At 47.4% G+C, this 14046-nt stretch overlaps 1 protein-coding gene across 1 annotated transcript in view; it reads right to left on the bottom strand.

Annotated features, from left to right (window-relative positions):
- The window catches only part of LOC118080256 (E3 ubiquitin-protein ligase TRIM11-like), a 33848-nt gene that overhangs the window by 15784 nt on the left and 4018 nt on the right, over nucleotides 1-14046 (bottom strand). The window contains exons 3-5 of the mRNA XM_060270915.1: nucleotides 13792-14022; nucleotides 12589-12611; nucleotides 3728-3999 (exon numbers count right to left, since the gene is read on the bottom strand). Coding sequence (XP_060126898.1) covers nucleotides 3728-3999; nucleotides 12589-12611; nucleotides 13792-14022 — 526 coding nt within the window. The remainder of the gene's footprint in view (nucleotides 1-3727; nucleotides 4000-12588; nucleotides 12612-13791; nucleotides 14023-14046) is intronic.

Below are 14046 nucleotides of genomic sequence, written 5' to 3' on the forward strand. Positions count from 1 at the left end.
ACCCCATTCCAGTGGTGTCTCAACTGCTGGCAAAATTGGCTGGGGGCAAGGTATTTGCAAAGATCGATCTTGCTCAGGCATACCAGCAGCTACCTGTAATGCCACAAACAGCAGAAGCTCAAACTATTGTAACCCACAAAGGGGCATTTAAGGTGAACAGATTGCAATTTGGAGTAAGCGTGGCCCCAGGAATATTTCAGGGCATTATGGAGAGGTTATTAAGGGGGGTGCCTGGCACCCTCGCGTATTTTGATGATGTTTTAATATCGGGGAGGGACCCCCACGAGCTGGAAAGCCGCATCAGACTGGTACTCAAAAGGTTCCAGGGAGCTGAGCTCCATCTAAAAAAGGAAAAATGTAGCTTTGGAGTTCCTGCGGTGGAGTTCCTCGGTTACACCATTGATGCTGCGGGAGTGCACCCCATGGAAAGCAAGGTTAAGGCCATCGCCAATGCCCCCAGGCCCAACAACAAAACTGAACTCCAATCTTTCTTGGGTCTGGTGAATTTTTACCATGCGTTTTTACCGCACAAAGCGGCAGTGGCAGAGCCTTTGCACAGGCTTCTGCAGAAGAAGTGCGCCTGGCATTGGGGAAAGCCGCAACAAAAGGCTTTCGAAACCATTAGGGGAATGTTGTCTGCTGAGAGTGTGTTGGCCCATTATGATGAAACGAAACCCCTTGTACTTGCTTGCGACGCATCTCAATATGGACTGGGAGCTGTGCTCAGCCACAGAGAGGCGGATGGGTCAGACAGACCCATTTCGTTCTACTCAAGGATACTTACGTCAACCTAGAGGAACTACGCGCAGATAGACAGAGAGGCTTTGGCTGTCGTAGCGGGTGTAAAGAAATTCTACGACTATGTGTATGGACGATCGTTCTTAATTGAAACGGACCACAAGCCATTGCTGGGCCTGTTCAACCCCCACAAACAAACCCCTCAAATCCTGTCCCCTAGAATGCTCAGGTGGTCTATTTTTTTTAAACGGGTTCCAATATGAGATATGCCATGTGAAAGGGAAATTGCTTTGTCACGCAGATGCCCTCAGCCGGCTTCCACTACAGGGGGCTAGTGATTGTGACCCGGCACCAGCTTAACAGGTCATGATGTTAGAGACATTGCCAAGCGCTCCTGTGACTGCGGAAGAAGTTGCAGCCAGGACTCAAAAGGACCCCACACTCTCCCGTGTCCTTGCCTGGGTAGGGAGGGGGTGGCCATTGGGGGCCAAGAAGAGAAGTTCCGCCCATTTTTAATGCGGCAGCATGAGCTATCCCTTCATAAGGGGTGCGTACTCTGAGGGGACAGGGTAGTCATCCCTAACCCACTTAGGAACCGCATTTAGAAACCTTGCATATGGGGCACCCAGGGATGGTCAGAATGAAATCCCTGGCCCGCTGTTATGTGTGGTGGCCAGGGATGGATAAGGAGATAGAAATGTGGGTACGCACGTGCAAGGCATGCCAAGAGGTTCGACCTGAGGTTCCCAGGGCACCCATTCATTGGTGGGAACAGTCCAGAGCACCATGGAACCGTCTTCACATAGACTTTGCGGGGCCCTACCAAGGGAAAACGTTTTTGGTTGTGGTCGATGCATACTCAAAATGGTTGGAAGTAGCATTAGTCCCCAGTCCCACATCAGCAGCCGTTATCAAGGTATTAAGGCAGCTGTTTGCCACGCATGGTCTGCCAGGAGCGTTGGTGTCAGACAATGGGGCAGCATTCGTGTCAAGCGAGTTCAGAGCTTTCCTCGCTGACAATTTCATACGAGGAGTGACCTCTGCCCCTTTTCATCCATCGTCTAACGGTCAAGCAGAACAAATGGTGCGAACTGCGAATGGTGCAAACTGCAAAGGGTGCTATTTCCCGTCTACTGGAAGGTGACTGGGCAGCCCGAATAGCTCGTATGCTGTTCTTACAGCACACCACTCCATGCACAGCCACGGGAAAGTCACCAGCCAAGCTACTGTTAGGTCGCAGGCTGGTAACAGCCCTGGACTTTGTGCATCCAGATAGGATGCCCTCCCGCTAGGCACGGGAGCCACCACAACCCGAAGGAGACAGAACGAGATACTTTAATCCAGAGGATCTCGTTTGGGTGAGGAATTATGCCAGAGGTCCAACTTGGGTTCCAGGGGTCATTTCGCGGGCCAGCGGTCCCGTGTCATATTATGTCATGTTGTCACAGGGTTAGGTCTGGCGTAGGCATGTGGATCAGCTGAGGCGCAGAATACCCAGCAGGAGTGATGATGAGGGACCAAACACTCCCACATTAAATGAGTTGCCGCCCCTGAGTCAGGTGGAGACACCTTCACTGATTAATGACCCACCAGGGCAGTCAGAAGGTGAGCTCCCCGCTGGGAATACAGAGCTGGCAGAAGATAATGAGTTGGGGGGGGGCCTTTAGGAGGGACATCTGTAGCCGATACTCCCGAGGAGACCTCTCAGCCTCAAACCCCTAGTGTTGCAACACCTGAAGTGAGACGATATAGTAGAAGTCGCAGGAAGCCACAGTCCCTGAAAGACTTTGTGTGTAATTCTCACTAAGTGTGTGGGGGGTGTTGTGTATTAAAATAATAGCACAGCCAAGTATGTATTGTAATATAATATACAGTATAGAGTTTATTGTAGTGTATTGCAGAGTTTATTTGAATGCATAAGTTCCAGCGGGAACGTATATCATTTGCTGGTTCAGAGTGCAGGATTTGGATCCGCTGCTGGATTGGTTTACGCTGGAGGGAATCCTTGCCATTGGTTCCCGCCAAAATGTATCTTTTCCCTGCTAGTTCTCTGTTACTATATAAGTCCCAGTTTTCCCCATTCCCTGTGTTCTGGCTCTTACTTGTTCTTTGAAGTAAAGAGATGTTGTACCAGATCCTCGCCTCCTGCTTCTTATTTGCACTGAGCTGAAATCACTGAAGACCCACTACACAACATTATTAAAGCCATAACTGTGAAACATAAAGAGAAGTGAAAGTTGCTGAGGAAGGATTGGCAGAGCTCTCAGGCAAAAGGAAGGGTCTTTCTCACAACTTCTACAAACCTTTAAGGTTGTCAACAAGCAGAATTATGCTCCTTAAAGCTCATGTGCTCTTGCTTCCATCCTCAATGGGGAAACTCTCAGGAGATTATGACGCCTGAAGCCCTAGATATGGCAACTGCAGGGGGACTTCCAGGGGCGTAGAAGATAGGGGCGGTGGGGGTGGCGCGCCCCGAGTGACGCGATCCCAGGGGCGCCATCGCCGCTGCCTGTCCCAACCCAAAATGCATGCCCCACCCCTGCGCACGGCGTGCCCCGCCCCAAAACGCGCCGCTACATAACTGTGTGCCCCGCCCCAAAACACGCACCACGTCACTGCACACGGCGCGTCCCGCCCCCAAAACCCACGCTGCATCCCGCCTACAGAAGGCGCGCCACATCACTGGGGGCAGCGCGCCTGCTCCCCGCCCCCAGTGGCGATATGAAGCTCCGCCGCTGGGGACGTCTGAGGAGGAGACGGCTCAGGCCTTGGCTCCATTGCTGAGGAACAAGCCTGAGCAGGAGACAGAGGGGGAACTGGGGGCTTCTTAATGCCCTTTGACTCCATTCAGAGCAGGAGAACCCTCAAAAGGACAACCCCAGATTGTGTAGACGGGGAACCAAAGGGAAAAGGAGGTTGCGTAGAATTGTAAATAGAAGCAGGTGGGAGGAAAAATATTCTGACTTGAGGATCCAGTGTCACAATATACATGGGCCATTCTGTGGGACAGGAAATGAAGGTCGGAGCACCAAGAAGGAAGGTATCCTGGGGTTACACAATTCTATGCAATAAGAGCCTGGCATGTTCAGTTCTGAAGTAATAGAATTCCCAGTGTGAAATTCTTGCAGCCATTTTTCATTACCTTTCCATTGTTTCATTGTATCCTCCACAAGGTGATTCATATCAAAGGATTCCAAGATCCTGTTCTTCAGTTCTGAAGAGAAAGGCAGTTGCTTCTCTGGACTCTCTCTTTTCTCATACCTGGTGAAAAGAAAAACAATGAATGGTCCCATTGTGGCACTGTTTCCCAAATTATTGCAGGAGATCTCAATAACATGAACAAAGTTGAAGTTCATTTCCCAGCAGGTAATTTTCAGGATTCAGCTTCATCTGCTGACACCCACCTCCAAGCCCCAGTCTAGCATTTCAACTTCCTGCCCTGACTGAGATGGAAAAGCGGGATAAAGCTGGGTGTCCACCACAGATTGGGGAGACCTCAGTCCAAAACCCCTGAGGACAGCTGTCAGTGGCTTTGTAAGGATGCTAAACAGCACAAGGACAAGATGTAACCCCAAGTAACACCACCGGAGGGCTCCCATGGCTTCCAATGATGCTGCCCCATAAAAACTTTCTGGGAAGGTCCCTGAAGTGGAATGCCTGCCATCCCTCCCTTCCTGAGCCTCTCCAGAGGATGTGAGTGATGTCCAAAGCTGCCAAGAGGTCAAGGAGAACAACCTCAACCCTTCCTGCCCCCCTCTCTCACCCAGGAAGGGCACAACCCCATGCCCCATGGGCCTCTCCCTTCAGCCTCTCATGCTGCAAATGCTCCCAAGAAAAGGAACCCACCTCTTCTAGACCAAGAGACCTTCCCTCCCTAAGTACCTCAAAGGGGCTGAGTTTCCAGAGTTGGGTGGATCTTTGGCACTTTCTCTTCTAGATGTTTGAAATTACCAAAAAGTCAATGAAGGGAAAGTGCAAGAGAAAGAAAAGAGCCCCCATCCCTGGGTGAAGTGATGTGGGGAGGGAGGGAGGAGGCAGTTGACTTTGATCCTTGGAGGGAGAATAGGGGGGCTACAAGCCAGGGCGTACCCAGGATCAAAACTGGGGGGGGGGGCAAGCCATGGTCGTTGAGGTTGTGACATTTCAGCATGAAAAAGGTGAATGAAACCAAAATTTTAAGAAAATTTTATATAATTATAGCAGTGCTTTATTACGGTAGTTATTACAGTGGTACCTTGGTTTATGAACACAATTGGTTCCAGAAGTCTGTTCATAAACTGAAGCATTCATAAACTGAAGCGAACTTTCCCAATGAAAGTTATGGAAAGTGGGTTAATCCGTTCCAGACGGGTCCGCGGAGTGCTCAACCTGAAGCGTACTTAACCCGAACCATGGGTGTAATTAATTCTGGAAGTCTGTTCGTAAACTGAAGCGTTCATAAACTGAAGCGAACTTTCCCACTGAAAGTAATGGAAAGTGATTTAATCCGTTCCAGATGGGTCCGCGGCGTTCGTAAACCGAAAATTCATAAACTGATGTGTTCATAAACCAAGGTGTAGAATTATTTGCTTGAATTTTTTTAAAATTTTTTATTCTAGTTACATGTCTTGTACCTATTTACTTAATACGAATATGAAATTTGGGATAAAAAATTACTGCTTATCAATTGCCAAATTCCTATCAACTATGTGTAACCTCCCAGTAAATAAATCAAATTCAAAATTATTTTTAAACAGAACTCTAGCAAACTCACAGACTTAGCACTTAATATGTAAACTGTTGCCTATAAGCTGAAATTAAAGCCAGTGGGGCAGAAGGGAAGGCAATGGATCTATAGCAGATCGCAATCCAGAAACAAAGGGGGGGGGTTGCTGATAACCGGTTGCCCTAGCAAGCCTCCCTGACCTTTAGCAATGTGAAGCCAGCAGCCACAGATAAAAAAATATAAAATAAAAACCCTTATTTTTATTTTTTTTAAAGTAGGAAAAACAGACTCAGGATAATTTGCAAACTGAAAAGGATTTAAATTTAACCAGGGAGTAAGGGTAGCATGTTAGAATATTTGGGTGTCAATCCCAATATTCTTACTACTGCCACTGGCTTCGGTTAAGAAGACAGCAAACAATCATAGGGTGTTAATCTACGTTTATTCAGAGAGTGTGGTTTAAGTGTGTTCGCCATCACTCTCCAGTTCAGAAGTGAAAGTAGAAACAGAACAAAGGAATATCACATGACAGGAGATCAAGTTACACTGTCTCCTGTGTGTGGGAAAGTACAGCAATCTCATAAAGTAAACAATCAGCCACATGCAGCATCTGTGCCATGTAGAGGATTTATGCTAACATCTCCCCTGAATCCTGAAATGGAAAAAGATGCAAATGTGAGAGCATCATTAAGAGAAGTGAACAAACAGTTGTCATAAACAAAGTAGGACTTTCCTTTTTTTTATAATAATTTTATTAAAGATTTTCCATTTAAACATTTATCACAAATTAATATTCATAGTCAATTAATCAAGGGAAAAAAGACAAAAAAGAGCAAAGGCACAAAAAAGAAAAAAGAAATAGAAATAGAAAAAAAGCGAACAAAAAAAGAAAAAATTAAAAACCCACAAAAACAAAGCACAAAAATATTCAATCTTATCTAATATTCCTTAACATAGCGTCGACTTCCCCGTCCCTCCCTTCCCGAGTTCATTTTAAACTGCAGTTTTCCCAATTTGCATATTTCTGATCTAAACAATTACATAATTAATTAATATCCTCTCCTACTTACTTTCTATAAAAGGAAAAAAGAAAGAAAAGAGAAATAAGAAATATACTCCATCTACAAAAAACCCCTTAGCCTCTAATTTCTCTAAAAAATATTCCCAATTAATTATCCATAAAGATATCACCTTTAATTTAATTCACCCTATTTTTTTTTAACACCCCCCCCTCCTTCCCCTGATTGGCAATTCCCTGCAAACATTGACCAGTTTTTGTACCAATTCGTTATCCATACCAGTTAATCCACCCCCTATTTAAAATTTCTTTTAATATTCACCCCACTCCGTCTCTTGCCCACTCCATGCCTCCCCCCTCTCCCCCCTTCTCTTTCTGCTGTTCCAGTCTCTGTCTCCAACTCCCTTTTCCCAACATTCTTCTTCTTGTCTCCCCCAAATCTACTCTTGTACCAGTCCCCAGTCTCTGTCTGGATGACCTTGATCAGGTTCCGGTCTCCCTCTCCCACTGAGAGACCAGCATCCTGAATCTTTTCTTGAGCTGAAGTCTTCTGTGTAGAATCAATGTCCTTTACAACTTCTCCCACAAGTTGCTCGGGTTCTGTGGTTTGCAGCTCATCTTCCTTCTCATCTTGTAATTCTAAAGTATCCTTTGGGAGAAACAATTGTACCTCTTCTTTGAGGCTTTGTGTCAGTCTATTATATTCCTGTACGTCCTTGCCCAGATCTTGAACTAAATCTAGCAGTTGTTGCATACAGTTATTGTCTGGTTGGAGACTCATTGTTTTGTCTATCAAGTTCCTTTGTGTTCTCAAATTTCACTGGAGAGCAAGCATTTTTAATTCTTAAAAAACGATGCAATATTAACGTCAATCCTTTTATTTGATATTTTGTCCTTTGATCTATAATCCAGCTTTTCTTTTTCCTCCTGTTATTTCCACTTCTAATTTAGAAATTTAAGAGTTCTTTTGGTAAATAACTGCTTTGTCGGTGACAACACAATGGTGGCTGGTCTTTGTTCCCAGGCTCCTGCCCCCAGGCTTCGGAGGGCTCGTTCCAGATAAAACAAGTCTTTTGCAGAGATCCACAAACTCCAAGCACCTTCCCTTGGCTCTGCCCCACAGGGAAGGGGTTCAACTTAATTTTTAAGAGAATTTTAAAGTCCCGATCCAGCAACTGGCTGCGGGTTGTGTCACTGCTTATATTTTCTCGGGGGGGGGGGGACGACCTCCGTTTCCTTTTTAAATTCCCTCTCCCCGGACCAGATCTTTATTCCAATTTATTGTTCCAATAATAAATTTACTTACAAGTCCTTCGTTTGGAGGTATTTAGCGCTCAGTTTGCTGCCGGCGCGGGGCTTTGCGTCACAAAGGTAGTGATCTCCCAAGGCTCCATCCCGCTCAGCCTGCTCTCGGCGCGCCTCAAAAAGGTGCTTTCCGGGCAGCGATCGGGACTCTACAGGGCTCAGCTGGGTTCTCTGCACCCGGAAAGCTCAATCCAGGGGTTCTCTGGGGGGTCGCGGTGCCCTCGCGACTTCCCCCCTCCTTTGGGTCGCTGGGGTCCTCAGAGACCGATGAATCCCCCGCCAACGGCTAATGGCACCAAACCGGAAGTCCCAAAGTAAGACTTTCCTGCTGTGGAACTCTCTGAGACTGGCTTTACCAGTTTTGGCTTCCAGGGGACCAGAGCAGTTGCTCTGTTGACAGAAACAGTGTTGCGTTTGACAACCCGTTGTTGTGGCTTAGCCTGTGTGACTGCTGCCTGTTTTGGAGTTCTAAGCACAGCTAGATTTGCAATTGCTGTGTTGGCAAACTCCTGAGAATACCTCTTGGGTCCTCTTCTGATCCTCTCAGACTGCGTGAGAGGTGCAAATCCTGTTTACTGAGATTCTCCCCTTCAGGACTTTTGGGAGAACTCTTACCAATGGTAAACAGTGGGTCAAGTGCTTCTAGCACTTTTTCATCATCCGATGAAGGTCTGTTAAAAACAGCATGAGTTCCTTTTTGTATGACTGTCTCCCCTGTGTCAGAGCTACTCGGGGTGGAGTCACCAGCAAAGGAATTATCTTCACTACCACTTGTGTCAGTGTAGGAAGCATCAAAATCATTGGCACCTATGGGAAAGCTATCAATAACATGTGTTTCTTGTGGCGTAGGAGTGTGTTCTACCTCTTGAGTAAGAATCACCTCATTGGAAGAAGGCAACAGAACTCTGCATTGACCTTCTTCAAAACCCAACAGAATGCCTCGGACTGGCTTGCCCTCAAGCGAAGCCACCCACATTTTGGTTCCAAAAACCTTAGTGTTGCTCACATCAGGCTTTTGTTGGAACAGAATCTCAAAAGGAGAACGCTTCTGTCCTTTAGGAACCTTTCTGACCCATTCATAAAGATAAGCTGAGGTGCTCTCAGCCCACAGTTGTTCAGACAATCCTGAACTCAGCAGTTGCGCTTGCATGCCTGCTTTTAACTCAGTGTTAACCTTAACACACAAGTTTTTGTCCCAAGCTGCCTGGGTCTTGGCAAACTTGTGGTGAATGCCTTTCTCATCAAAGAAGGCTTGAAACTCCTGTGAAGTAAAAAGAGGAATGTCATTGGTCAATAAACATTCAATTTTACAACCATGTTTCAGTTCAACCATAGCATAAAATTCAGAAAATTTCACAAGAGCCTGCTGAGGCTTTTGCAGAGTATAAAACCACGTATACTTAGATAAGTGGTCAGTTATCAAAAGATAATATTTGGCCTTGCCAAGGGACTTCGGCATAGGACCAAAAACATGAGCAGAAACGATCTGGAAACAACGTGTTAGACCTTTCTGGCTTGGTTGCTTCTTTGCCTCCTTAGGCTCCTCTGGACCTGTTAAACAATCATCAACAACATTAAAACATGCATCACTTTTATCATAAGATAATCTGAAAAGGTTATCTTTGTCTCTGTGTCCCTCTAAAAGAACTTCTCCATTTTTAGAAATCACACAGGTGCCCCTGTGAAAACAGAGCTCAAACCCCTTCTCATCAATTTGAGAAACACTGAGAAGGTTTTGCTTCAACTCTGGAACAAGATACACATTACTGATACCCAAATTTAGAGATTTCAGAAAAATAGTTCCTTTTCCAATGGATTTCAAAGAATTGCCATCTGCCTGTGACATGATGGAGTCCAGTTTCTCAAAAGTCTGGAACAGTCTCTTGTCATTCACAAGATGGTGTGAAGATCCCGAATCTATGATCAGATAAGACCCGTCGTCGTCTTGCTCATCAAGCTGAGTGAGCATTACAAGCATTTTGCGTGCTGTAGGGCCCTTGCTGCTGCTGCCGCTGCTGCCACTGCCGCTGCCGCTGCCTCTCCCCTTAGGCCCAGAAGCCTGTTGTTGACTTCCTGAGTCCTTCTGGGGTCGTCTACATGTCTTGGCTGTGTGTCCAGGAATATTGCATAACTGGCATCTGACTATAGTTTTAAGAGCCTATGCAGTCTCTGCAGATACACCAGGTGATGGTGAGTCGCGCTTCCCGTTGGCCTCCGCCTGTGCGCGGGTCCTGTCCTCCTCATTAAGCAATGAAGCATAAATTCCTGCTGCAGTCATTTGCTGAGGGTCTTGAGCTCCCAGCTGGGCTGCAATAGCATTATAGGACTTGGGAAGGCTATTTAGCACTGTAAAGCAATAAATGTCGTCATCCAAATTGACGTTTCTGTCAACTAGCTCCTGGCGTAGCTGACGCATCTGATGCAAATGGGCTCTCAAGTCTCCTCCCTCCTTCAGACGCAAATTAATTAATATCTGAAAGAATAACATTGATGATCCGGCCCTCAATCTAAGGTGCTCATCTCTAAGATGATTCCAAACATCGAAAGCATAATCAAAATTCCGAACATGAACCAGCTGTGATGGGTCCAAATGCAGAACTATTGTTGCCCTTGCCTGTGCGTTGCGATTCAACCACCTCTGGCCTGGCAAAACGGGCGGTGCGTTCTGAATCAACTCAATAAGTCCTTGCTGGATAAGAACACATTCCATTTTAACACTCCACGTTGCGTAATTTGAGTCATTTATCAGAGGACACAAATTCCTGGAAATTTGTTCTGTTTCCCCAGCCTTAGCCATCTTGCTTCTATAAGCATGCCGCTAGCTTCTGACTTCAAAGTACAAAGAAGCTGCAAATTAGGCTTTCGGCAGGCATCTGCAATTAAGCTGCCACTTTAGAGGTTTTATTGCCGCTATAAATCAGTCCCGGTTCTCACTGCTCCGGTGATAAGGAACGCAGACTATCGTGCACTCTTCCTCCCCTGGAACGCAGGAACCGGTGACTCCCAAGCAGGCGAAAATTCCTCTGGATCAGCTGCTGCAGATTGAGGCCTCCGTCAGGTGCCTGTTTACGCTTTTTAGAAGTCCGTGGATCGTCAGCCAGAGCTCTGCTACCACTGTTAGAATATTTGGGTGTCAATCCCAATATTCTTACTACTGCCACTGGCTTCGGTTAAGAAGAAAGCAAACAATCATAGGGTGTTAATCTACGTTTATTCAGAGAGTGTGGTTTAAGTGTGTTCGCCATCACTCTCCAGTTCAGAAGTGAAAGTAGAAACAGAACAAAGGAACATCACATGACAGGAGATCAAGTTACACTGTCTCCTGTGTGTGGGAAAGTACAGCAATCTCATAAAGTAAACATCAGCCACATGCAGCATCTGTGCCATGTAGAGGATTTATGCTAACATAGCAGGGGAAGGAAACCTTATTTTAAAAGGCCAGGGGGGGAAGAAAGGCGCAAAGACACCCCAAAAGGGGAAGAGGGGATTGGCAAGCCCCAAAACCCACCTCGCAGCAGGAATGAACCTTTTAATCTAAAACCTGACTGCTAGCAGAGGTGAATTGAGCACATGTGAGCAACACAGGAAAAAAGCAATCAGGGGGAGCTAACGGAGCACCAAATTTAACGGAAAAGCGACCCTTAGTTTTGACCAAAATAATGCTGTGCAAAATTAAAAAGCAGAGGTGAATTAAGCAAGAGTAAGCAACCAGATATCACACAAAAACACACACTAGACAAGGGGGAGGACCCTATCGGATGTATAGAGGAGTTTTTGTTTTTTGTTTTTTTAAAGGTTTTTAAAGGAGGGGTTTTTCAGAAACACTCACACACCCCATCCCCGCTAACAATACGATACCAGCTGCTCCTTGCTCTCTCCACGTGCTCTCTCTCTCCTTGCTGCCTTCCCTGCTCCCTGTCAAACTTCTCCCCCCCCCAGCTTGTCAAAGCAGGCTTTTGCAAGCGGCAGCGGCAGAGATGCTTCACGGAGCAGGGGAGGAGGGGCAGGCTCGCTTTTCCCGGAGCGGAGATAGGCTACCAAGCCTGCCCCAGCTGCTTTGGAGGGAAGGAGGTGGAGCCATCCTCCGTGGCTCACCCCAAAGCAGAAAAGAGGGAGAAAAGTCGCCTACTCAGGTGTAAGTGGATCTTGGGTGGCGCTTGGATCCTGACCCGGGCTCCTGGAAGGGAGGGGGGCGGTGGAGATAAAAAGCAGAGGCGTTGCCAGCAGCCCCCTCGGCTTGCAATTGCAAGCGCAGCAGGAGCGGCGTCTGCAGCTGCCGTTGATTTCCCCGCGCGTGTGGCGGGGCGCGAGGAGGAGCCTGCGGAGGAAGGAGGGAGGGGAGGCAGGAGGGAAAGAGGGAGGGAGGGGCATGTCTTGGCCAGGAGCAAGGCGAGGAGGCCGGTCGGGAGCCCGGACAGACGGACGGACGCGGAGCCGCTGCTGCTGCTGCAGAGGCCCCGACCTTGCCCACCATCTCCTCCTCCTCCTCCTCTGGCTGCCGGGTGCTGCGCCTCTCAGCTGTTTTTTGCTTCTGGGGGGGAGCTGCCCCCCCAGAAGCAAAAAAACAGCTGAGAGGTGCAGCGCTGCGGCTCCAGGCTCCTGCGCGGGGAGCCCGAGCCTGGGGCCGCCTTGCTGCACCTTGGGGGGGGCAGATGCCCCCTGCCCCCCCTGCCTACGCCCATGGCTACAAGTTCAAAAGAAGGGGCTCTACTTTTACCTGTGAGATGCTGCAGGGAGTCTCCCCCCTGCAGGGCCATGTTTGAGGTTCTTGCACCCCAGTCTCATGGAGGGATGCTAATAAAAATGAGCCAGATCCACTTACCTCTGAAAGGTTCTTCTCACATCCTAGAGGGGAAAAGAGAAGGGAATTCACTGCACACCACAGGCCACACTACAAAGACCCCCTCAGAGTGGAGGAAAAGCCTGGCCCTTGGATGCCAGTCTGCCTGGCACATGCCAAGGTTTTGGGTAGGGATGGCTGCATCAGCCAGTTTGGGTTTCTCACAGCTTTTATTTTTCCAGTCTGAGATCATTTTTCTGATATCAAGTTCTCCACATTTCCACATCTGTTTGCAATTATTTTTTAAAATCCTTATGAAAATCCACCAGCATTTTAGGGAAATTTCACATTTGTGGGTTCAAGAGAAGATTCCACCCCATCTCTTGTCTTAGATTATAATTTATTAACTTTACCCCTGTTGGCATTGTGCAATTGAGACATAAGTAAGCCTACAGGATAACCCTACCAAGGAACTGTCCCAAACTGTCTTCCACAGAAGTCCCTAAATTTCAAATGCTACTTTCCAACTGGAAATAAAAAAGCACCTGCAGCATAAAATGCCTCCAAAGGGGAAATAAAACAGCTCAGTGTTTCTTTGGGCTCATCCACACTTCTGCTTTTCCTGTGCCCAAAACCAAGTGGTTTTGCGTTTGTCCTGCCACTTTCCATCAGGAAAAACCTGCTCCTTAGTGCAACATCAAAGCAAACATCAATCTGGAGAAAACCTGGCTGATGTTTGCTCTAATTCAGCAGTAAACAGCGGGTTTTCCTGGAGGAAAGGGGTGGGACAAGCAGCAGTCTGGATTAGTCCCTCTGCCTTGCTCTTTGGTCACTGTGACTGAGCACCATTTTGAGCCGATCTGGATCCATTGTGAAGGTGATCAACCCAGAGGTTGTGGAGGGAACTGGAAGAGAAGCTTGGTCAAGAAATTAGCTCATGTCGGAAGGAGGCCAGAATGCATCCTAGGCGAAGCCCAGCACAGGGCAGGAAGGCAGCGTTGCCAAGTGGGAAGGCATTCAGACACAAATCACAAGCAAAGAGCAGAAAACCACCTCCAGTTCCATCAAGACCACAGAAGAATCTCTAGTCTGCATTCAGGTGAGTTGAGCATCCCAGGTCTCTTGGGTCTTCCTGTCCATTACAAACCTGACTAGAGGCTCCATCAACTGAGCCCCTGAACTCCTTGCATACATGAAAGGGGCACATAAAGGATGGGAGACAGGCTGTTCCTGCCACCGTCTTACCTGCAGGAGTTCACTCGCTGGCTGCTGACCCTTTTCCTCCATCTCCTGGATGATCCTCTCAAGAGAGGAGAGTTTCCTGGAGCGTCTGGCCAGCTGCTCCTCCCTTCTCCCTGCAATCTCCTTCTCCACCTCTTCCACATGAGTCAGCCGTTGTTTTTCTTGTTCTTCCAGGAACTGGTGCAGTTCTTTGAACTTCTCCACAGTCTCCAGCTTCCCAGTTTCTGTTAATTTCTGCAAAAAAAGAGGAGGTCTGAG

This window comes from Zootoca vivipara, chromosome 2, assembly GCF_963506605.1.
Source record: "Zootoca vivipara chromosome 2, rZooViv1.1, whole genome shotgun sequence".
In the NCBI taxonomy this organism is placed as follows: domain Eukaryota; kingdom Metazoa; phylum Chordata; class Lepidosauria; order Squamata; family Lacertidae; genus Zootoca; species Zootoca vivipara.